General features: G+C 54.6%; 9 protein-coding genes across 9 annotated transcripts; 4 read left to right on the forward strand and 5 right to left on the reverse strand.

The window, feature by feature from the left end:
* Positions 1 to 1,125: 1,125 nt before the first annotated feature.
* LY79DRAFT_192586 (uncharacterized protein) lies at positions 1,126 to 2,279 on the forward strand. The gene has a single exon (XM_060551402.1). It carries the CDS (start codon positions 1,234 to 1,236, stop codon positions 2,083 to 2,085), a length of 852 nt encoding a protein of 283 aa, XP_060414293.1. The 5' UTR covers positions 1,126 to 1,233; the 3' UTR covers positions 2,086 to 2,279.
* Positions 2,280 to 3,140: 861 nt separating this feature from the next.
* On the forward strand, positions 3,141 to 4,250 carry LY79DRAFT_590076 (phosphopantetheinyl transferase; the record flags this gene model as incomplete). The annotated part of the gene is made up of 2 exons (XM_060561103.1): positions 3,141 to 3,224; positions 3,399 to 4,250. The coding sequence occupies 2 exons, from the start codon at positions 3,141 to 3,143 to the stop codon at positions 4,248 to 4,250; spliced, it is 936 nt and encodes a 311-aa protein (XP_060414294.1).
* Positions 4,251 to 4,573: 323 nt separating this feature from the next.
* LY79DRAFT_590077 (uncharacterized protein) lies at positions 4,574 to 5,863 on the reverse strand (the record flags this gene model as incomplete). The annotated part of the gene is made up of 1 exon (XM_060561104.1): positions 4,574 to 5,863. The coding sequence occupies one exon, from the start codon at positions 5,861 to 5,863 to the stop codon at positions 4,574 to 4,576; it is 1,290 nt and encodes a 429-aa protein (XP_060414295.1).
* A 528-nt stretch (positions 5,864 to 6,391) lies between these two features.
* On the reverse strand, positions 6,392 to 7,780 carry LY79DRAFT_553268 (short chain dehydrogenase). Its single transcript, XM_060557764.1, has 3 exons — positions 7,517 to 7,780; positions 6,875 to 7,464; positions 6,392 to 6,818 (listed from the first exon to the last, which is right to left on the reverse strand). Exons 1-3 carry the CDS (start codon positions 7,566 to 7,568, stop codon positions 6,537 to 6,539), a joined length of 924 nt encoding a protein of 307 aa, XP_060414296.1. The 5' UTR covers positions 7,569 to 7,780; the 3' UTR covers positions 6,392 to 6,536.
* A 382-nt stretch (positions 7,781 to 8,162) lies between these two features.
* LY79DRAFT_515216 (HCO3 transporter family-domain-containing protein) lies at positions 8,163 to 10,166 on the reverse strand (the record flags this gene model as incomplete). The annotated part of the gene is made up of 3 exons (XM_060554690.1): positions 8,163 to 9,470; positions 9,518 to 9,611; positions 9,694 to 10,166. 3 exons carry the CDS (start codon positions 10,164 to 10,166, stop codon positions 8,163 to 8,165), a joined length of 1,875 nt encoding a protein of 624 aa, XP_060414297.1.
* A 745-nt stretch (positions 10,167 to 10,911) lies between these two features.
* On the forward strand, positions 10,912 to 11,991 carry LY79DRAFT_579577 (P-loop containing nucleoside triphosphate hydrolase protein; the record flags this gene model as incomplete). The annotated part of the gene is made up of 1 exon (XM_060560038.1): positions 10,912 to 11,991. The coding sequence occupies one exon, from the start codon at positions 10,912 to 10,914 to the stop codon at positions 11,989 to 11,991; it is 1,080 nt and encodes a 359-aa protein (XP_060414298.1).
* Positions 11,992 to 12,522: 531 nt separating this feature from the next.
* Positions 12,523 to 14,573, reverse strand: LY79DRAFT_669562 (PHD-finger domain-containing protein; the record flags this gene model as incomplete). The annotated part of the gene is made up of 3 exons (XM_060563659.1): positions 12,523 to 13,519; positions 13,567 to 13,857; positions 13,999 to 14,573. The coding sequence occupies 3 exons, from the start codon at positions 14,571 to 14,573 to the stop codon at positions 12,523 to 12,525; spliced, it is 1,863 nt and encodes a 620-aa protein (XP_060414299.1).
* Positions 14,574 to 16,743: 2,170 nt separating this feature from the next.
* On the forward strand, positions 16,744 to 18,654 carry LY79DRAFT_515056 (uncharacterized protein; the record flags this gene model as incomplete). Its single annotated transcript, XM_060554677.1, has 2 exons — positions 16,744 to 17,479; positions 17,762 to 18,654. The coding sequence occupies 2 exons, from the start codon at positions 16,744 to 16,746 to the stop codon at positions 18,652 to 18,654; spliced, it is 1,629 nt and encodes a 542-aa protein (XP_060414300.1).
* A 1,416-nt stretch (positions 18,655 to 20,070) lies between these two features.
* On the reverse strand, positions 20,071 to 20,803 carry LY79DRAFT_579580 (uncharacterized protein; the record flags this gene model as incomplete). Its single annotated transcript, XM_060560039.1, has 3 exons — positions 20,071 to 20,298; positions 20,396 to 20,429; positions 20,610 to 20,803. 3 exons carry the CDS (start codon positions 20,801 to 20,803, stop codon positions 20,071 to 20,073), a joined length of 456 nt encoding a protein of 151 aa, XP_060414301.1.
* Positions 20,804 to 21,173: the final 370 nt, after the last annotated feature.

A 21,173-nucleotide genomic window follows, 5' to 3' on the forward strand; every position in this document is an offset into this window, starting at 1 on the left:
GCTTGCAGTAAGATCAGGCAGACAAAGTCTTGGCCAAACTAAGACAACAAGGGAGTATGTTAGGATTGAGAGAATTCGGAGTGCTTTTCATGTGAGTCAGCTACACTCTCCGCAGAAGTCCAGTGAATGGGTGGGTGCGAAAATGGAAAAATCGGTCAGACAGTTGAAAAGTACAGTTGGTGAAAGACTTTCTAAGCTAGCCGACAAGGAAGCAAGTGTTCATGGTCCTCATTGGCTTATCAATGGGAGAGCGGATGGGATCCCGAATTTTCCAATGGGTATGGTCGTATGTGACAGTTTCAGCGCAGAAGGGTGGCTATAATGCCTTGCTTCGCAGTTGGACAGTACAGGTGCCAAGCGTAACGAATCGTAGCTAACGTAGTCGCCAGGTGGACTTTCTCAAGAGAAAATTAGCTCATAGTCTTTGATTTTGTTTGTGTCGATTTCAAATTTGTCGTTGTACGCAGTTAGTAGGCAGGCATCACTGCCTCTTTTGCCCCCTTCCCCATCTCACATTTCGTGACAGGAGCACTCTTACAAGACGTTCAAGACGCTACAGGCTCAGAAATTCAACATCAATGTGAGCAGAGTGGACGAAGAATAAATTCGGACCACCAAACTATTTCTTTGAAATAAACCCAGTAGTTGAGGAAGACTATACCGGCTTGCAGGCCAACGTGTAAGTCTGTATCAACCTAGCAGCGTCCACAACAGCAGCTCCTGCTATTCTTCAAGGACTCGTCCACCATTCCCCAGCTGCTGCCCTACTCGGGCATATTGGCGTGGGCCAGCTGAAAGGAACTAATTAGTTGAAGCCTTTTGGGGATTCTCGAACCACGGGTGTTGGGTATAAAGGATCCTAAGACATGATACACCGGCAACTTTGGATCGTAAGTGCTGGCTCGACCTCCTACGGATGATAGCGTAGGCAGCACAGGAATACCTCCTCGCTGCTTGTGTGTGTAGCTACCAATGTTCACAACTCTTCTTGCAAGAGATCGGGAGAAGAGAAACATCTTAAGCGCCGAGTATAGCCAATATTAACATTAATATCACAGTATAGCCATGCTTTGGCATTCACACCCCTCCACAGTTGGCGGGATACACAGTCTCCGTAGTACCAGCATCCTTTGCCAGTCTCCAATGAATGATCTTCACACTGCGTAATTATCCTCCCGGCACCCCATCTCTCCCACTCCACTCGTCTCGTCCGCCTCAAAGTCTGGTTGGTCGATGCTCCCTCGGAAGCATCTTAATCCCCCGCACCAACGAAAAGGTCCAGACTCAGCAAGGGACCCTCCACGCAATTTCGGGCCCGTACCATCCCTACCTGCAACAAGACAGAAGGGATATAGATACGAGCCTATCCCAAGCGCTTCACAGGGCGTGCCCAACTCTCGGCGTTGTGATGGGCTGACTTGGAAAAATAAAAATAAAAAAGAATTGGCGCCCCTCTCCCGTTCTATCACTCCTCTTTCTCGAGCCCGTCCCTATCTCACGAAGAGACCGGGCCAGGCGAGTAAAGATGGCTCCTGCCTTCTCAAACCTGTCTCCTTATCTCGACGGAGAGACCAGGTCCAGGCGAGGCGGGCGGAACAGAGGACCGGACGGGAAAGAAAAAGAAAGACACCGGTTGCTTCAGGCTCGCGCGGCTCTGTCCAGCGAATTCGCATCGTCCGCGGCCAGCCACACCGGGGTATCGATGGTTGTGCCGCAGGTTTGTTTGCCCCCGGCGCGTGGACTCTTCGGACGGATCATCGACGCTTCAGGGCTCGGCGGAGCCTTCCAGCGGTTGTTGAAAAATGTTTCAGAAAGTGTGTCGACTCTCGACTGGTCTTCGGCAGATGTCCCTGCCGTGAAACAGGAAAGTCGGACAAAAGAATTAGTTTGCTCAACGCTTCAGATCAAGGCTTCCCCAAGGGAGAGATGGCCTTGCCAGCGGAACAAACAAAAGAGGACGGCACTCCTGGCCCTGCTCAAACGTTGCGGCATGGTTGTTGGGGTCTCAGTAGGGTGAGCTCAGATCGTGGCTTGGTGATTGACAGTCATGGCAGCGGAACGGGGGAGGCCGGGTTGAGATGGTGACAAGGAAAAAACGCAGCATCCTTCGGATGAGTTTGGCTGAGAGGATTCGGCTACGCGGCGCATCCTGTAAACGAGAGTAGTATTGCGCTGAAGAGGAGAAGGAAAGAAAATGCTGAGACGAAGGACGGACGAAGATGTCTTTATACACGAAGACGTCAGTCAGGGTAGACAGAGTGGTGAAGGTGGAGTTGAAGTCGAGAAAAGGTTTGGGAACGGGATTAGGTGGAGGGCCAAGCCGCCGTTCGGCGAGATCGGCATTGTGAGTGACGCTCCACCGCCAACCAGGAGAGGCGCTAGCGGGAGTTGACCCGCCTTATTCCGGGCCCTGTAGATGTTGGGACCTGTGGACTGTGTTAGGGTACCATGCAGTTTCTAGCTCGGGTGGTGGAAACGTCTCAACCTCCCCCCTCCTCCAAACACCCGCCACCACAACCTGTGACAATCTTACCCTCGCGTCGACCGACCAGGCCCAAACCCCTTCAATGAAACCACGAACGACTCGCAAATCCTACCAACAAGAACCCGATGGCCTGATGTCTGAAACTTGAAATTGCAAATCACCGATCCGTTACACGCCGCCAACCTGCCCGTTTATCTACTACCTCTGCCAGTGGTCACCCCCGCGCCCCCACCTGTTACCAAACGTCGTCATCCAATTGCTTATCCACGACGTGACGCCGGCATTGGATTCGACGTTCGCCTCGGCATTCCCGTCGTCTCGTCATCTTGCTCTCGTCGTCAGTGGGGCGACCGAGTCTCAGGGACGCATCTTCAACTCGTAGCCAATCCCATAAGCTTAATCAAATTTCTCGGCAGGCACATATTGTCCTCTCTTCCGACGACGACGACGACGAGGAGGCCGGTCCGCCAGCTAAACAGCGATCTTGCCTGTAGCGTAAGCTGAAAGCCTTTCATCCCAAGGAGTGTCTTCTCCGGAAGTCCTCATCGAGTCTGCACGTAGACTACGTCGGTTGGAAAGGCGGGCGGACATATTGCAGCATTAGTGTTTCGTTCCTACGAGCATCTCCGAAACAGCAAAGACCGCTGTATCCAAGATGGCCCCGACTATCATACAGTGGATCCTGGATACCCGGCAGTTGTGGCCCGAAGCCACTGAAACGAAGCAGCTTGAGCAAGTTGTACGTAGTACTTCAATTCTCACCCCGAATCGCGCTTTGCTCCCAACCCCTTTCGCGCGACGGTGCCTTTCAAACCTGCTCCAGCTGTGAGCGAACCCTCCAGAAAGAATGAACCTCGTTCCCAAACCGCACCCCTGAGGATTGAGAAACATACTGACGCGAAACCACTACAAGGCATCCCGAGCCCTCGACCTTCTCAAACCCGAAGAGCGCAAGGCAGTGCTAAAGTATTACCATGTACGCGACGCGAAGTTGTCCCTGGGCTCGCATCTCTTGAAACGTTACGCCATCAGCCGATTCTGCCGTGTCCCCTGGCCTGAGGCTACTGCCATCCGAAACGAGCGTACCAAGCCTATCTTCCGCGCCGCCGACGGTACCTCCCCGCTGAGCTTTAATGTGAGCCATCAGGCCGGCCTCGTCGCACTCTTCGCGATACACGGGTATGACGCTGCGAACGGCCCAGTCGACGTTGGCGTGGATGTGGTATGCACGTCAGAGCGCCGCACAAGGGACCACCGCATATTGAAGAACGAGGGGTGGCCTAAATTCGTTGACATCCACGCTGATGTGTTGTCGCCCCTCGAGGCGAACTTCCTCAAGTGGCAAGCGCTCGCCGCCATCCCGCCGGGATTGAAGCCTGGGGCCTCGGCGGAGGATGCGGCAGACTTCAAGCTGCGCTGCTTCTATGCGCTGTGGTGCTTGAGGGAGGCGTACGTCAAGATGACTGGAGATGCGCTTCTCGCGCCGTGGCTTGGAGAGTTGCAGTTCAAGAAGTTCAGGCCACCGGCTCCTACAGAGAGTTTCGAGGCCGAGGGCGAGGCGGTCATGGATCACGAGATTGTGTTCAAGGGTACCAGGGTCGAGAATGCAAAGATATCCCTCAAGGCTTTGGGCCCAGATTACATGACTTGCTCTGCCGTCCGAACACCTCAGCGGAAAGAGGACGGATTGGCATTTGAACTCGGCCCGTATAAAATGTTGGACATAGACGAAGTGCTTGCTTTTGGGGAGAGTCATCAAAGTTAGTTGCTCTCGTCTCATCATGCTAATCAACACAGACATTCCGCTTCACTGTTTTACACGATGCTCTTTGAAGATACAATCCCATAATCTCTGTGCTTCTTATGCTTTGCTATCGTGGCTGGGCCGAGCGGTTCCCGATGTCATGACTAGATACCAAAATATTTGGCAGTGTCAGAATCAATCATGGCAACGGCACAAATCGGTTGTACAAAGGGGTGCCATGCTCCGCACCAAAACCTATCAACCATCTAGAATGAATGCGGATAATCAAAGATGATTTTGACTATGGGGACCACCTACGAATTGCAAACCATCCATTTCGCAGCTTACGGCACGTCCACAAGCGCCAAGTCGGGCCAATGTGAACTTAAGTCGAAGATGCCCTTTGACCGGATCCACGAAGGCGGATCCTCTTCCTCGGGAATCTCTCCAAAAGCGTCGACGGGGAACAGCCAGAACCCAAGCGCCGGGCGCGGCGCCGCGGCGAGGACCTTGGGCCCGTCAAGCTCGGGCAAACTAGGCCGCAGCCCGGATGCCGTTGTAAAGCACCCGGCCGGCCGGTCTCCCCCGCCCCCAGGCCGCGGGGAGTCCCACCCGCGGAACCACCACTGCAGCTGCAGCCAGTCTAAGTCTTCCTCGTGCAGCGCTCGTGCGGCATCTTCGCGGGTACGGATGTCCTCCTCCCGGTCCGAGGCGACCATCACGCGCACGTCGACGCCTAGGGCTCCCTCGACGTCCTCGGGGCTTATGCCGAGCTTGCGCAGAAGCATCCTCCACCCGAGGGGCATTTCGCGCCAGTCGAGCACGCTGCCGCCGACGTTGCGCAGGTCGCGGGAGACGTCCCGTGAGTCCGGACGCGGGGGCTCGAAGAATGTGAAAGCCGGGAACACGGGAAAGCCGTAGTTGAAGATGTTGGCGCGTATCCAAGTCAGCACGTCGAGGCCGCGGCCGCCGGGGGGCGTGTTCTTGAACCAGATGGTCTTCAGTGCCGCGAGCGTGTCTTTGAACGCCGCGAGGGCGCGCGCGTCGAGTGAAGCGGGCGACAGAGACGGCATCTCGGCGATGCGGAAGTGGTTGTCTTCCACGACCAGGTGCCGGAGGCCGCGACCCCATAGGTCGTAGGCGCGAAGGTCGTGAAGAAAGTCGAAGAAGAGGGACAAGGCATTATTGGCCGAGATCCTCAGGTAATCCCAGTCCAAATTCAGGCGCAGCATGGGGCTTTTGCCCTCCATATCGACGCTGGATTTAAGGTAGCACGGGATGTGCACCGGGTAGAATGCGAGAACGACCGCTTGCGCCTCCTTGTTCACCATCATGATATTGTCAGGAAGCAAAACATGCCGTTTTGGAGTAACCACTTTGTAGTGGTTCCCGCTGACGGGCCGACCTAGACCATTTAGTAAAGAGTATCGTTCAGCAATCTTGGCCTCGTTGCTCGCTCCCGTTTCTACTCGCTTTTCGAGAACGATGTGTATCATACGATGACGCTGGAGGGAATATTGCCAGATGAGAATGCGGAGCTCCGCTGGCAGCTGCGCGAACAGGCTGAAGCTTCGGTGGCCAGCTTTTGGATGAGTTGGGTTGAACAGCTCGAGATGCGGTCGCCTGGGCGTCATCGTCACGGGTGCGACATCTGCGGCCGTGGGGTCTGTTTGTGAAAGTTACCAATGTGACAAGCAGGACGCGCACGAGATGTCCAGAGAAGCGTTCGCAGATTATTGCCCTTCCTCACGTCAGACCGGAATCTGTGAGGAGTAGGTATGGGGCGTTCAGCCATGTCTCACTTTCATCAAGGTGCAGCTGTAGCCGCTTCCCAGGTGACACCGTGGGCGTTCCTCCAATCGGGTGACCCGGTCAAGGTTGTCAGTCAGAGAACCATGGACTCGATTTTCCTCAATGGTGTTCTCTTCGTGTTTCTAAACTCGCATGTCTGGAAATGATCTTGGTTTCCGGGGGAGTAAGGTTTCTCGCTGCGGGTCGAAATAGTAATTGTCACAACATGTCTTCATCATCTTCACATGTCAGCGACGGGCCCAGTTCAAGGTTATTTACAGAAGGGCCAGCTGTTTTTCGAGGTGCGATCCAAAAGTTGGAGAATGGGCAGGAGTGAGACTGTGCTTACGCAGATTCGAACTTGAAAAGTTTCCAACGTGTGATTCCACATTCTGTCCTAGCAATTCCTAGAGCTTCCGATACTTCAGCGTGCTACATATGTAGATCGGCGTGAAACCTATGTAGGATGCCGTGAATAGCATCATTCTCTCATAGATATAGGATCGAAGTCCTCAGCTACACTTTTGACCCCTGATCCTCGAGCCCTTTCCAAATCTTCTCGCCTTCGTCAGCAAGCTTAGGTATTATTGCCCCCTTTCCACTCGGTGGGTCGGCATCATACAAGGGAACGACTCTCGTCGCGTCCTTCGTGACCTCCAAGATCGTCCCATTGCCGTACTCCGGGTTCTCGCAGAGCTCCAGCATGCCTCCCGCAACCCCCTCGGGCTCTATGAACAGCTCTGCGCCCTCACCCTGCGCCAGGTGCTTCTTACCAGGATCCTCCAGCCATAGAGGCGTCTATCGCCGCGCGTCAGCAATCTCTTTTGCTGGTTGAAGTGTAAAGTAAAGCTTGCCATGACCGCCCCTGGCGCAACGGCACTGCACCGAATCCCCATTCGGTCTCGCATACCGCCGAGGCACCGCACGAACTCGTGCAGGCCATGCTTGGTTGTTATGTACAGTGGCGTCCCAATCCCACATGCGTGGCCCGCGATGCTGCTGACATGCACCAGGCAGCCGTTCCGTCTCTGCTGCGTCCAGTAACCGATCGCGAGCTGGCTCAGCCGGATCGGGTGCGTTAGATTCACATCCAGCACGGCATAGATACCGGGCTCTGCATCCGCGCTGTCGCGGGACTCGGTCTGTCCATTCAACTCAGTCCTTGGTGGCTGCCAGAACGAGCTCCACGCGGGCTCGAAGATCCCGGCGCCCGGGATGACGATGTCGATCTGAGGGAAGGAGGTCAAGGCCTTAGCCCAGAGCTTCGTGAGCTGTGGCCAGGAAGCCACGTTGGTAGATTGGAACAGGGCTGAGGGCCGGCTCGGCTGCTGCGAATGAGGGTACTGGGTCAAGAGGGAGGATGCGCCGGGGCGGAGAGCGAGGTCGCCTATCATGACGGAGCAGCCGCGCTCGAGGAGCAATTTGGCGAAGGCAAGGTTGATGCCTATGAGGTGTGAGTGAGGTGTACGTAGTGAAAGGGTGCCGACAGGGTGTACCTGATCCCGCACCAGTGATCAAGGCGTATTTGCCAGCAACGGAAAGAGTCATGACTTCACAAATCTGCAGTATTGGTGTTGCAGTGAGCAAGGCGATTCAGCAGATAGAATAGATCCGTCATGACTGTCGGGTAGCGGAGTCATGAAATACTTCGGGCAGGTGGATGTGTGTCTTAGACAGACATCGGTCTCTGCCTCATCCCTTAATGGGTGTGTTTATCCGATGATACCTTGAGACCTAGACCCGAAAAGGTTATTGTTGACATACAGTGTAACTTGAGACCCCGCCTGTTCTGAGCGGTCTTTCAAAACAGTACATTTTTTTGTGCTATGCTGGTGGTGATCTACTAGTATGTGTGATGTGATCAGGCAGAGGTAGACTATCTATTATAGTGATGCGAGGAGAATTTCTCATCGTCACCGACCAAATTACTATTATAAGCACGTCAAACGCCAGTCTCCAACACATACGACCATACCCACTGGAGAACTCGGGATCCCGTCCGCTCTCCCATAGATAAGCCAGTGAGGGCCGGATTAGTAGTTGAGTCGGTGACGATCAGCGAACACCTGGTGTTGTATGTTCTTTTTGGGAGTTAATCAACATTATGTTGTCTAAATCGGTTGTAAGTAAGCAACACAGCGCTTATGCTGTCTTGACACCTTGTTCCTCATCGACGACTTGTCGAACTGCATCATTCGAAGTCACAACGCCCTCTTGGCGGCGATCATTCTCGTCGTCTTCCGGCTTGCCTTCTCTGGTGGCCCATCCATCGACGTACCGCAACGTCTGCCGGCTCCAAATCCTGTTCATGAAGAACAGCCGCACCGGCACCAAGATGATGATGATGATAGGAAACCCAGGAGCAGCCACCGTCAAGGTGACGCCAAACACAATGCCTGTGAGAACTATCTGTGTAATGGTGAAAAAATGAATCCCAGCCCAGCTAGCGTCTTGAGGCAGAGCAGGGAGTTCCGAAATCGGTGTGAGGAGGTGCCAGACCCTGGCGAGAATCGGGTTCACTCTTAGCGACTGGTAGCCCATGAACATGAACAAGCCTGCGAGGACCGATGTCGGTGTGAAGCCCAAAACATGTTGGAACGGAGGCGAGACGAACAGCAGAATCCCCGCCGCCTGGATGAAGGGCGAGAACCGTTGCTCGTACACCCGCAAGACGGGCTTTGCGGGAGGATCGTCGCAGGGTTCGGAATCCATGGCCTGGGGATCCTCATAGACCGTGTACATTAGAGACTCGGAGTGAAGCGGCGCCTGCGGCAGTAACCCGTTGGCTGGCGGAATTCCAAGGATGCCGCACATAATGGTTGTCGTGCCCAGAAGCATGACATCCCACGCATAACCCCCGGGTTTCTGGACTCCGTACCTCTTGGCCGTGCAGATGATGCTGCTAATCTCGTGGTCAAAGTAAAAGAGGACGGTTATGATGATGCCCGGAATGATTGCAATGAAAACCCACTCTATGGGGAGCTTCCAGAACTCAACAAAGAAATGATCCCGGCTCGGCAACGAGGGTCTGAACGTCTTGGAGACCTCGAGGCGATAGTGTGCGAGTTCGGCCAGGTCACCGACGTACGGCATGCCGATGAAAAAGACGATGGAGATGGCGGCAGCGTACTCCGTCAGGGCCATGCGGACGTACCTGTGGAACAACGGCTTCCATGAGACGGCCGTGGAGAGGAAGATGGCAAGCAGGCAGGTTCCCACGGCGCCGATGATAGAGTATAGGAAGGCGGCCATCGAGACGACGGCCTTTGTACGTTGGATCTCGAGGACGGCCTTGTGGAAGTAGATGATGCTATTAAGGAGGGAGAAAATGTCGGCGCTAAAGTCTGTGACGTATTGCATGGTGTAGTCGTGGGCGTTGAAGATGGCCAGGAGGTAATGCATCCACCCCGAGTGAATGAGCGACCACGCCATGAAGGGCAGGAAGGGAATCTGGAGAAGTCAGCGTGACATCGTACCACGGTGTAAGTGCGGCATACCTTGAATGATTTCTCGCATAGAGAATAGATATTCTCTGCCAGTACTGAGAATGGCCCAGTTACACCAAGGATCGTTAATGGCTGAGCCGAAAACCTGGAAAGCGTGTTAGTCGAATCCCATACAGATGATTTAAACTCCATAAAACCCCCTTCGGAGTCTTTGAGCATCAACTCACAAGGCAAAGATAATTCCGCAAAGCCCCGTACTAAAAACAACCTCGATCGTGCCCCACGACTGCCCCGTCAAGACGTATAAGTCGCTGGCAAAGGTGATACCAGGTAAGATATTGGTGAACAAGACGTATATGGCGCTCGCAATCACAAGCTGGTTGAACACAGTCCAGTCCGAGATATACCGCAGCGTGAAATTCCCAAAGTCCTCCTTGAGCAGCCGGAACGGCCTCAACTTGCCACCTCGGCGGAAGTAACTCCGCCACCTGCCACTGCGTCGTCGTTCCGCGCCCGCGTCACTGATGGATACATCCTCACGATCCCCTCGCTTCTCAGAATACCACTGTCTTAGACGAAGGCTGCTCTGAACGTGCGACTCGTGGGCCGGTGTTATGGCTTCACCCTGAGACCGAGGCGGCACTACCTCGTGGCATTCACTGTCGTCGGGTCGCCCCTCGGCCGCGAAAGTTGAGGTCATTAGAAGGTCCGTCCTGCTCGAACGGAGTATGATAGCAAATAAATATATATGGAACAATGCTAAGCAAAAGATAGGCCCGGCGATTTGTCGTTACCTAGATACACACAACGAAAGCGAAGGAACGACGTCCACGGCGGCGCCAAGAGAGCATTATATCGGATGTCATGAAGGGGGGTCTTCTCGGGTCTTATCCGAAAACTCTTTATTAGACAAATCGGCCCAACGCGCGGCCAGATTGGGTTTTTCGTCCCAACCATCTGTACCCTGGCCCGACAGTCACGGCACCAGCTTTCCGGCCAATGTCAACTTGCACAAGTAGGTATAATACCTGAGCGGTTTCAAGGTTTTCGACAAATTGGATTGCCGAAGTCGCCACGTGCTCTCATTGGCTGTCTTGGCGCAGGTGCTAGTCCACCGGGCTGGGTATAGCTCGGTGACCCGAGAGGCTCGGCATCTGACGTCATGACCGCCGACGAGGCGGATGTATGCCCCTCCAAGTCGGACCAATCACGGCATGCGCCGTAGTAAGGCTGCGAGACACCAACGCCAGGCTGATGAAATTTTGATGAATGCAACTCTCCAACAAACACCCGATTCATCAGCACTGGTCCCGAGTGCCCATCAACCACCCGCACAACAATGAATACTCAACCGATGTAGATCAAACCTATCACAGGGCGCTTGAAAAACCCTTCCGTGGGAACCCCTCCTCAATCCCCTCCACCCCCCCTCCCCCGCTTAAACGATGTTCCCGACTGCCGCGCGCCGGGCCTTCGCGCCCCGCCTCCAGTTCGCCGTCTCCGACTCGATCCCTCGCTCCTACTATCTCGGTCATCACCACGCCGCGCTGCGCGAGATCTCCGCGCGTCTCTCTGATGTTGGACTGGTCCTCGAGTGCCGCGACTACCGCGTACCCCTTACGAGCTGGAACCCCGTCCTCGACCGCGCTGTCGCCGGCCGTGAGCGCATCGTCGTCTACACCCACCGCGACCTCGGCACGGACAGCCCCGCCGCCGTCGAGCACGCCCTGCGCCGCTTCCACCGTGGCCACTCTGCCGTCGGCGGCACTCCGCAGCGCGTCGTGTTTTGGCGCAAAGACGACCCGGCGAGCACGAAACAGCTCCTTTCCGAAATCAGAAGCGTCGCGCACTCCGTCGACAGCCTGACGGGCATGCGCGCGCTGGTCGTCGGCATGCCCAACGTGGGAAAGAGCACATTGCTGAATAAGCTCCGTGTGCATGGGATGCACAAAAAGCCAAACGTCGCAAAGGTCGGCGCGCAGCCGGGCGTGACGCGCAAGCTGGGGTCGCCGGTGCGCATCCTCGACTCCGAGGGAGACGGCGGGTTGGGGCTTGGCGAGGGCGTCTTCGTTCTCGACACGCCCGGTGTCTTCATGCCCTACGTGTCTGAAGCCGAGGACATGGTGAAGCTTGCGCTCGTGGGCTCCGTCAAGGACGACCGCATCCCAATGGAGATTCTTGCCGACTACCTCCTGTATCGTCTCAACCTCACCGACCCGAGCGCCTACGCCAAATATTCCGAACCAACCAACGAGGTTAACGATCTGCTGCTTGGGGTTGCACGCAAGACGGGAAAGCTCAAGGCAGGCGGAGAGGCGAATGCTGACAGCGCAGCAGACTGGATCATTAAACAATGGAGGGCGGGGAACCTAGGCAAGTTCGTGCTCGATGATATCAGCGATGAGGCATTCAAGATAAAAGACCTCGCGAGGGAAGGCCAAGGCCCTCTCAGCATGAATCAAGCGCGAAGAAAAGAGAAGGAAGCAAGAAAAGAAAGAGCTCTTAACAAGAGCAAGGCGATTTAGGACACCAAATAACTGGCTGTCCGTGTTAGAACTATAGAGAGATACCCCGCACTGTGTATCATACATGTAAAATAAAATATTGTTTTCGCGAGAAAGCAGATTTGTACACCAGATGCCTTAGATAAACAAAGTAAAGTCTGACAAGATGGCTGAAGACAAGGCCTAACTCCAACTCGACGTGATTTCGTCGCCATGGAAAATCGCCGGCAACACTGAAAATCGCAAGTGTCCGGGTATCCGACAATTTCTCCTCGACCCTGGCATTACCAACTGACAGTAGAACTGCAAACCTATTGCACACAGGGGAGCTTCTGGCAATCCGTGTTGTTCTTTTCAATAGGATTCCTTCGATACATTTTCAACACCTCAACAAAGCCGTGAACGCCAACAAATTTCAATCCGTAGGGGGCCGTCGGATGCCACCGTCGGCAGGCCTAGATATCATACTCCGAAGCGAAACAGACCTTTGGCCTCGGACGAGCGACGACTCGCTTATATAAACGCCGAGGAAACAACCAGCAGAACTTTGGCTCAGGGTGCATACTGGTTCTGCCACCTCAACAGATCCCGAGTGAGGACATCCATCATCTCTACGCAGTTAAGCGCCTTGAACTCCTTAGTCTCAGATCTGTTCTCGTCTGCCGTGTTGGTGATGGGGGAATTCTGCAACTCCGCTTTGTTGTTGCCGTTGATGTTGATTTTGGGCCCATCCGACGCAGCCGTTACGCAGGGGCTTTGCTGTTGAGAGCTGTTTTGGCTACTTCTTGACCCCGGAAGTGCCTCGGCCGCCAACTCAACCTGTGTCTTGGATATAAAGTCGAGGAACGCTGAAACTCTGCGCTTCATGTCGTTCATCGACACTTTGCTGTGGGTGCTGTTTGCCTTACTCCTTGCACTATGCTTAGGGTTATCCGTGTGGGAGTGTTTTGTTATGCCGGCGCCAGTGTGATCATCATGATTCCTCCCAATATCTCTAGACATCGATCGAGCCGGAGTGTCTTCGTTGTCGTCGCGGTCCTTAGTATACTGATTCCTGCCTTTGCCTCTTTTCTGGTTGTTGCGACTGGTCTTCTTGTGCGAGCTGCCAACTGGCGCCTGGTTCGCTGGCGGCGTGTCCGGGGTCGGCGCAGATGATGGAGGTGCTTCGACCGGCGCTGGTGGGGGCGCCGCCGCCTCCGTGCTGGGCTTGACGGTAAGGCGAGGTGGTGCGGGAGGGACCTCTTCCGACGGATCTGATTCTGCGCCCACGTGAGCTTCAGGTTCCTTGCCCGCATTCGCGGGGGTTGTACCCTCAGCCCGTCTCCGGTCTGCACGACCCTTTCGTCGATTTGCCGCCTCTGCCCGTTGCCTGTCGCGCTCTTCGCGCTCCGACTTTTCACGTTGTGTCCGGGCACCACGAGGCTTCTTTGATTGGCCATTCCGTGCGATGTTTTCCTCGTCTGTGTCATCTTCAATGGCCTCTGTCTTCTCAGGAGGCGGCGACATTGATGGGGAGCTTGTCCGTTGTCTTTTCAAACTCGTCGAATTCCTAAACCTGTAAGCGAATGGCTTTGCAGAACCCAATCGAGCACTTACTCCTCGCTTCCACTGCGACCTCGCTTCGCTCGTCTTGTCCCAAGCTCTGTCTGATCCAGAGCGGTTTCTTCTTTGCTAGCTTCAATGGCCCGTCGCAACTGCTCATCCTCATCGTATGCAGCGTCCCGGCTGTTCATTGTCGACCTTCTTTTCGAGGCTTGGGTCGCAGACGAAGCACGTCCATTCTTGCTTGTTTCCTTGGGTGACCGGGTGCCGTCCTTGACTAGCGAGGCAGCCCGAGACGTGGCGCGCGATGGGCGGTTGAGTGGAAGGTAGTTGGAGTATCGTTGTCTACGAAGAACAATATTAGCAATCGAGAGCGATGGAGGAAGAAGCGGCTCCTGAGACATGGTGCATCCCATCCTTCAGTAGCCGGGGATCAATGGCAGTGGGCAACAAAAGTGTCCAAAAAGGAAGGTAGAGATCGCTTACCCATTGCTGGCCGCATGGATCTTGTGCAAGTCCTTGCGACATTTCTCACAAAAGTATTCGTCGGGGGAACTTTCTTCAGTAAAAATACCAACGCAAGCACCATGCTGCCAGACTTTGCAGACGTCGCACTGGACAAAAAGACCAGAGACCTCATCTGACAACTCGATACTGGCGAAGAAGTCTGCCTCTGGATTGTGCTTCCCGTGCTTAGAATCCCCCTCAAAAGGCGGAGGCCCCGGGTATTCGTCGAAGCCACAGACGCATCGCACAGACTCGTCATCCTCCTGTACGTCGTCGCTGGCGGTAGCCATATCGTAGGGGTCGGCACGAGCCTTGTCGCGGGCGTCCTCTTGAGCACGAGTTCGGCGTCGCGAAGGGAGGGCGTCGTCAAGGTCTTCGGGCGGTTCTGAGGAGAGCGAAGCGCTTGGGGTAGATTTGGCGGAAGAGGTCTTGTTGAGGGATCTGGTGGTCCTTTCTCCCCGACTCGAGAGACTCGACGTTGTTGAGGATTGCTGTGACTGAGAGACTGTGTTGCCTCGGGCTCGTGAAGAACGCCGAGGAGAGGGGGGTGCCATTGAGGCAGCGCAGTGGAAGGGCGAAGAGAAGTGGGCGACGAGGAGGGATTCGGAAGCGGGAGGAGGAAGGGTCGGCGGGGATGTGCGATTGGCGCAGTAGGATGGCTTGTTGTCGTGATGTCGGAGGCGGGAGGTAGAGGGTGCGATTGAGACGTCGGGGCGAGGAGAGGAGGAGTGAAGTAACGAGAGTGGGCAGTGAGCGGGTGTGTTGTTGTGGTTCTGCTTTTGGTGGGAAGGCGGGCGAGCGAGAGGATGCGAAGAAACGGGTGCGACTCGCACGTCAGGCTAATGGGAAGAGAGGACTCGGGTACTCCAACAAGTGTTCTGAGCAGATCGAACAGTTCGCATGTCTGACAATCGAAGACAAGTTACGATCATGTCGGGACAGAACAGAGAGAGAGTGTGTGAGGGAAAAGAGAGCGAGAGGAGCCGGAGTGCGGAGGTGGGAAAAGGTCAGAGAAAGTGAATGCGCACTGGAGACTGGCCATGGGTGAAGGAGATAGTAGGCGACGGACTGGACCAGCACCGCACACGCTTTGGGCCTGGAAAGTGTGGTGCAGTGCGCCGCTTTCTCTTGCTCAGGCGTGCAGTGCCATTGGCAGTGCCAGGGAGCTGTTGCTCAGGTGCCCTTCGAGTACTACACCCCGGGCAGGCAGACAGACAGAAAGAAGCTCTGCGGGGCTAGGACACTGTCAATGTCAATTGTGCTGCATAACCCCTGCACAAAGGGCCTGGGAGACGGATGGGATTTGTGCTCGGTGCTGTCGGAAAAACTTGGCGATGACAGTCTGGGTATCGGCGACTCTGGGCGGCACTGTGTCTTGCCCACAGATTACACTTCGGAAGGCAGAAAAATGGAGTATTGGATACAAGCGAGCAGGGATTTTCTTCCGACCCGTCTTCCAGCACAGCAACGACCCCTCGCCTGAAGGGGGCCAAAATACCTTACGGTCCATGCCTGCCTGTCCCGCGCCGAACAGTTCTCATCTGCTGTCGAAGCCAATATTTTAATCGCATTTCACACAACACACTGTGCAGTGTCTACGTACGCTCTGACCAGTGTCACTCTCACCTTGTTCCCTGCCTTCCGCCTCAACCTCATAGTGCAATCTCATTCACCGGGCCACGCTCACCACTCACACACCTCGACTTGACCCCCAACCCCCCGGCGGTCCATCCACAGCGGAGCCCTGGCTTGCTGACATAACACGTTTCGAGTGGCCCTGGTTGACCTACGTCTCCTAATCACACACTAGACATTATCAAATGCTGTCATTAGCAATCGAAGCTGGGGAATTCGATTTATACATTGGCTTTTCCACTCGATACTTGCAGAGCTCGACTTCGCCGTTGCTGCCGCTCTCTGCATTCGACTCCGTCCTTTTTTTCGATTACACTATTTGTTCTTTGGAGCTCCTGTGCGCACCAAAGGCGAACGCGGAGCAGACCCAGCCCAATTCTGGTGGACCGAGTTGGTATGCCCGCTCCCCTCTTCTGTCGACGAAGCGAGATCCGCCCGTACTGTCTGTACCTGGGCCTTGAAAGTGCAGCACACCCCTTGGCTCTTTGAGTGGAAGGGGAAGCTGCTCTGCTGGTCCGGATATTGCTGAATGCGCACGATGTGTTTGTCTGGCTGGGCGTTGGCCAGCTTTCTGTTGCGGACACATGCTGATGGTTGGGCATACTCAGGAATCAAGGGTTACGAGCTCCCCCCCTCCCCATCTAAGACGGACCCTCCACCTCGAATCTCCTAGCCCGCCAACCACCACCCTCGAGAACCTGTTGCTATATTCCAGGAAGAAAATCAACCCTGCCACTGCTTGCAGCCTCGAGCTTCATTGCGTGAATCGTCTCCCCCGCGGTGGTGTGCCTTGGATGGCTCGTAGCATGAGGAGTTATGGGTATGCCTCGCTCTTCTCCATCTCTAACCTCTGCCACACCCTTGCAACGTCCATCCTCTGAACCATTGCTTTCACGAAATGTTTTTACTGCTGTCCTCTGCAGCCTGTCAGGCGCCTACTCATATGCAGATGAGACGCCGGAGTTGACTGTGGCGGCCGACTGCATAGGCCATGCGCCTTTGAAGCTCACCGGCCTAAGGCTCCATCACTCGACCAAGAAGCTTGCTAACCTCGATGCCTCTTGTTCGGAAGCAGGTCATAATCGAACAATGTCTCCCGAAAGCGTTTCATCCTTGTTCCCACAGAGGCCGATTCGTCCTCTGCCGAAACGTCGCTTGCGGGAACGCCTTTCCCCCGAAGTCGCTGATTCCATCGAGTACCCTCCGGCGAACCAGAATACCAGCCCCCTGTTTTACTACCCAAATATTGTACGAGATGAACTGCCCACAAGGACAGGAGGCCAGAACGGTACGAGTCGAGGTGGCGTTGGTTACGAGAATATTCCACGAGGTAGCGGGGTAGCCGGAGAGAGTGACGAGGAGGAACTGGCCCTCAGCAACAGCAAGGTCGTTCGTCGTTCACATCCGGAGATCTTGAATCGCGCCTCGACAATGCCTCCGAACCCGCAACCACCGCCTTCGACAACATCTTCCGCGGATGGGTATGAGTCTTTCGAGAACACCAACAACAAAAAGAAGCGAAAGATTCCGACTGCTGGAGATTCAGTGCTCTCCGGTGTACACTCAATCGGTGAAATCAACTCAATAGGTGTGTCAACGGCAACGTCTCCGTCAAACGACAACGGCGACCTCGCTGTATCAACATTGTCGTCATATTATGGGGCTGGAAGCTTTGTTGCAAACAACCAAGGCATCTCAGGGCCAGGAAGGGGCCGATTTGGAAGGTCCAGGAATGGAAGAAGCCCCCTCAGAGCTTTATCCGACGCAACAAGTAACTGGGTTGGAAGGGGAGCCAAGGTCCGGCAGCCTCAATGGGCGACGTCAGGTGAGTCAACCTTTTTATTCCAACGGCTTCTATTGCGTCCTTCATCCGCGAAGGGCAGAATGGAACCAATGGAGCTTTGCGGTTACCTGCCTGCTGTAAAGAAATTAAAAACTTGGAGGCCGCGCCTGATCGCAGGCTAAGTTGTTCCTTCCCTCTTTCACTTTCAGCCCATGCCGCTGTACCTCCCTCCCTTTCTCTCCACCAGCCTTCTCTTACTTTCTTTCACAACAGTCAGACGTCGTCAATACCAAAGATGTGCTGCTAAATTCTGCTCCCTGACAGGCGAAAATCACGGAATCATTTCTAGTGCCATCGCCAATGCCGAAAAGGCCCCCTCAGCACCGGGTCAGGAGAATGTGAGCCTCCTGCATCAGCATTCCTCCAGTGTCAAATCCAGCCCCACTGCTACGCAGTTCACGTTCACCTGCGACTCCCCTGTGCCCAAGCCTCAGTGGCCAGGGACTGATCCTGCTGGTTTTCAACCTGGATACGGCCCTGGCGGCAAAGCCAAACACAATTCAATGGCGACTCAAAATCCGGCGGACTTGACCAGCGCTACTGCTGGTCAAACTACAGCGCCAACTGGCAAAGCAAATGCTCAGCCTGGCGGGTCAAAGAAGAGTCGTCGTCGCCGAGCTGAGAAGGAACTTCGAATGGCAGCCAAGCAACGCCGTCAGGAAGCCGAGTACAAATACTACAACAATCCGCCCAAACTTGAAGACATGTGGGTCTGCGAGTTCTGCGAATACGAGCGCATTTTTGGCGAGCCTCCCCACGCCTTGATTCGACAGTACGAGATCAAGGATCAGAAGGCCCGTCGCAAGGAGATGGAAAGGAAGCGTCTGCTGGAAAAGGCCAAGGCTAAGAGCCGGAAGGGCAAGAAACCAGCCAAGTCGCCCGGAAAGACAGCGTCACCTCAGAATCTGTCCCAGGAACAAGGTGGTAACGCGCCCATGGCTGCCGCAGCGAGCAGTTCAACTCATGACGACGAATATGCCGACGATTATGCACATGACGATGAAGATTTCGAGGACTCCTATTCTCAAGAAGATCCGCCGATGCTTTTGAGCGATGATCCTGATGGTGATCAGGAGCACGACTGCACATGTCCAACGTGCGGCGACTGCGGAGGACGCGAGAAAGACGTTGACGATCCTGGCGATATCGTTCAGTAGGAGGCTGCCTATGAAGGCTTTGGCTGGATTTGGAAATGCTGTCTGGATGCCGATCTTTATTTTCTTGGTCTACCCAACACAGCTCCTCCCTCGGCGGCACCTTCAACCCTGATTCGATAGTAAGTGGTTGAAAGGATCACGAATCGAGGGACGATCTTGGAAAGGCGCCAGTTGTGCAGAACATCGATCGCTCTAGGGTGTCGGCCGGTATTCATCGAGACGGCCCATTAACACTGTTGGCAAATTCATCTTGAAAGCCCCTCGCTGACAAAAACCCAACAATCATCATTACTCTCGATCACAACCGTGCGTACCGAGGAAGTCAATAAGGCGCCAGCAGTCTTCAGCACAATCGACGACACTAGGGTATGGGCCAATACACGCTCATACTCCGAGTATTAATTAGATATTGAGCGCCGAAGTATCGGATATCTTCTTGCATGGAAAGAACGCCTAGTCAAAGAGGAGAGCAGAATCCTTGAGATGCGTCTAGACATGAGGCTTAGTTTGAGCTCCTAGCAAGACCTTTTTTATTGGGGGAGGTTCCTACAGCGGTACATAACTAGCTCAGACCACCATAGCTACTTGCTCGCGGAATCATGACATTCACATTAGCCACACTGGTGTCAGTAACTTTTGCCGTATTGGCGTAATGAGCGAGCGGCTTGCCTGTGCATGTTCATCAGATATGACGTCATGAACCTGCACTGACTAGTGGCCTACCTAGTGTAGGCCTTCGTCACAACGCATTGTCTTATTAAGCAGATCTTTTGATGGATCATGTTCCCATCAGACCTCAGAGTCTTTTAGGTTAATCTTCTGCATGCCATCATACATAGGCAGATGAGACTAGATGGCATGGTCTCGGATCGTGCTGTGGCAAGCGTGTCGCCAGCGTCTGCCATGCATTCTAAGCTGCCACGAGGGGCTAGCAATCCACTAAGATGGCGCTTTTTTTCTTCTCTCCATCAGAGCGGATGCAAATATTAGTATATCTGAGAATAGCTTGTCCGACAGGAGAAGGCCGCAGCGCAGAGCCGGAGACAGCACCAACACAGTCACTAGCCACGCTACCCGCGTAGAGATGTCGGCCTTCCTGAATTTGAGGACCCGATACACGGCTGGCCCAGGCCAGAGTTGATCTGCCCCGTTCTTCATGGCCGGTTGATACAATCGGTATAGCATGCATGGGCCTTGAAAGTACTTTCGGAGAATGGAGTTATGGTGAAGTTGGGGAAGGTGGATGGGATCGGAATGGCACCCCGGAGGGTCCCATCCTGAAGCCGGCGGGGTTTTTGATATCGCCGAGTTCTCAGCACTGTTTCGCCGCTAGGAAGAACACAATAAGGGATAAAGGTCAAGATCTTGGCCTCATGGCCCACCAGCGCCGTCTCGCGAAACCCGTCTGCGCGTCGCTCACCCGTGGGGAAGGAAGAATCTCCGAGCAACGATGGCTGTGTGGAAATTCGACCAGGGGTGAGGAGCAGAGGCCCAGATGAGGGGAAGAGACAGGAAAGCTTCGACAGTCAGGCCTGAAACAACCCTGTCCTGTCCGTCGGCCCCATGGTTCTGTGAGACGTCGATCAAAGTCTCCACAGGAGGTTCGGCAGTCAGAACACTGATGCGCACCGGCAGGCGGTACGTCTATGCACACCACACTACGTGTATGCTACCAACCTGCCTAGGAACAGTGTGTCCTTAATTACGTAGTCTAACAGTTAGCTACCTACAGGTTACCTACCTGGGCACTCTCACAGTGGAGCAGGCCGGAAGGACTGATGAGGTTAGTTCATAGGTCGGTTTGCTCACTAAATCAACTAAACTACCAAGATAACCAAATACCATTCAATATTTACCCATGCCCTCAAAGACAGACAAAGACACAGCGGATGGAACAATAGGACAGGCACACGTCACGGATTGATATGTAGCCCCATTCCATAAAAGTTACTTACCTACACGATCGAGAAATCGACAGGTCGGGGACCTCGTGCGACGACCGTTCTCGATACGCGTAGACACCTTGGGCCGATTTTTGTCTTGTTTGGGCCGGCCAATGCCTGCGATACATAGGGTGCCAGGTCATCGAGGTTGTCACAATTGCGTAGCAGCCTAGCCAGCAACGAGCTGCAATGGCCAGCAAGGACATGATTAGCCGCAGGGCCCGTCGGATTGGCACCTCCCTTTCTTCGAGACGCTGGGTCAAACCCGGCTTGGTAAGGTCCAAAAACGGAATGGCGGCAGAGCCGAAACAAGGGTGACTCCAGTTCTAGCCCAGCAAAGGAGAGTCGAGCCAACAGCGGTAAGGTGCATTAGGCAGGCGCAAGCCTGCTGGGCTGCAGTCAGTGATGGAATGGGTCCCAAGGTCCCAAGGTCCAAAGACGGAAAGACTTGAGAAATGAAAGCTGTGTCCCCTCCGGAGCAGGGGAGACCCCCCATTGTGGCTAAACCCAACTCATATCTTCCGTCATCATCCCATCCCATCCTATCCGCGTCCCTCTAATCCACCAACTTCCTCC

Source organism: Colletotrichum navitas (genome assembly GCF_030913465.1).
Source record: "Colletotrichum navitas strain CBS 125086 chromosome Unknown LY79scaffold_28, whole genome shotgun sequence".
NCBI classification, from domain to species: domain Eukaryota; kingdom Fungi; phylum Ascomycota; class Sordariomycetes; order Glomerellales; family Glomerellaceae; genus Colletotrichum; species Colletotrichum navitas.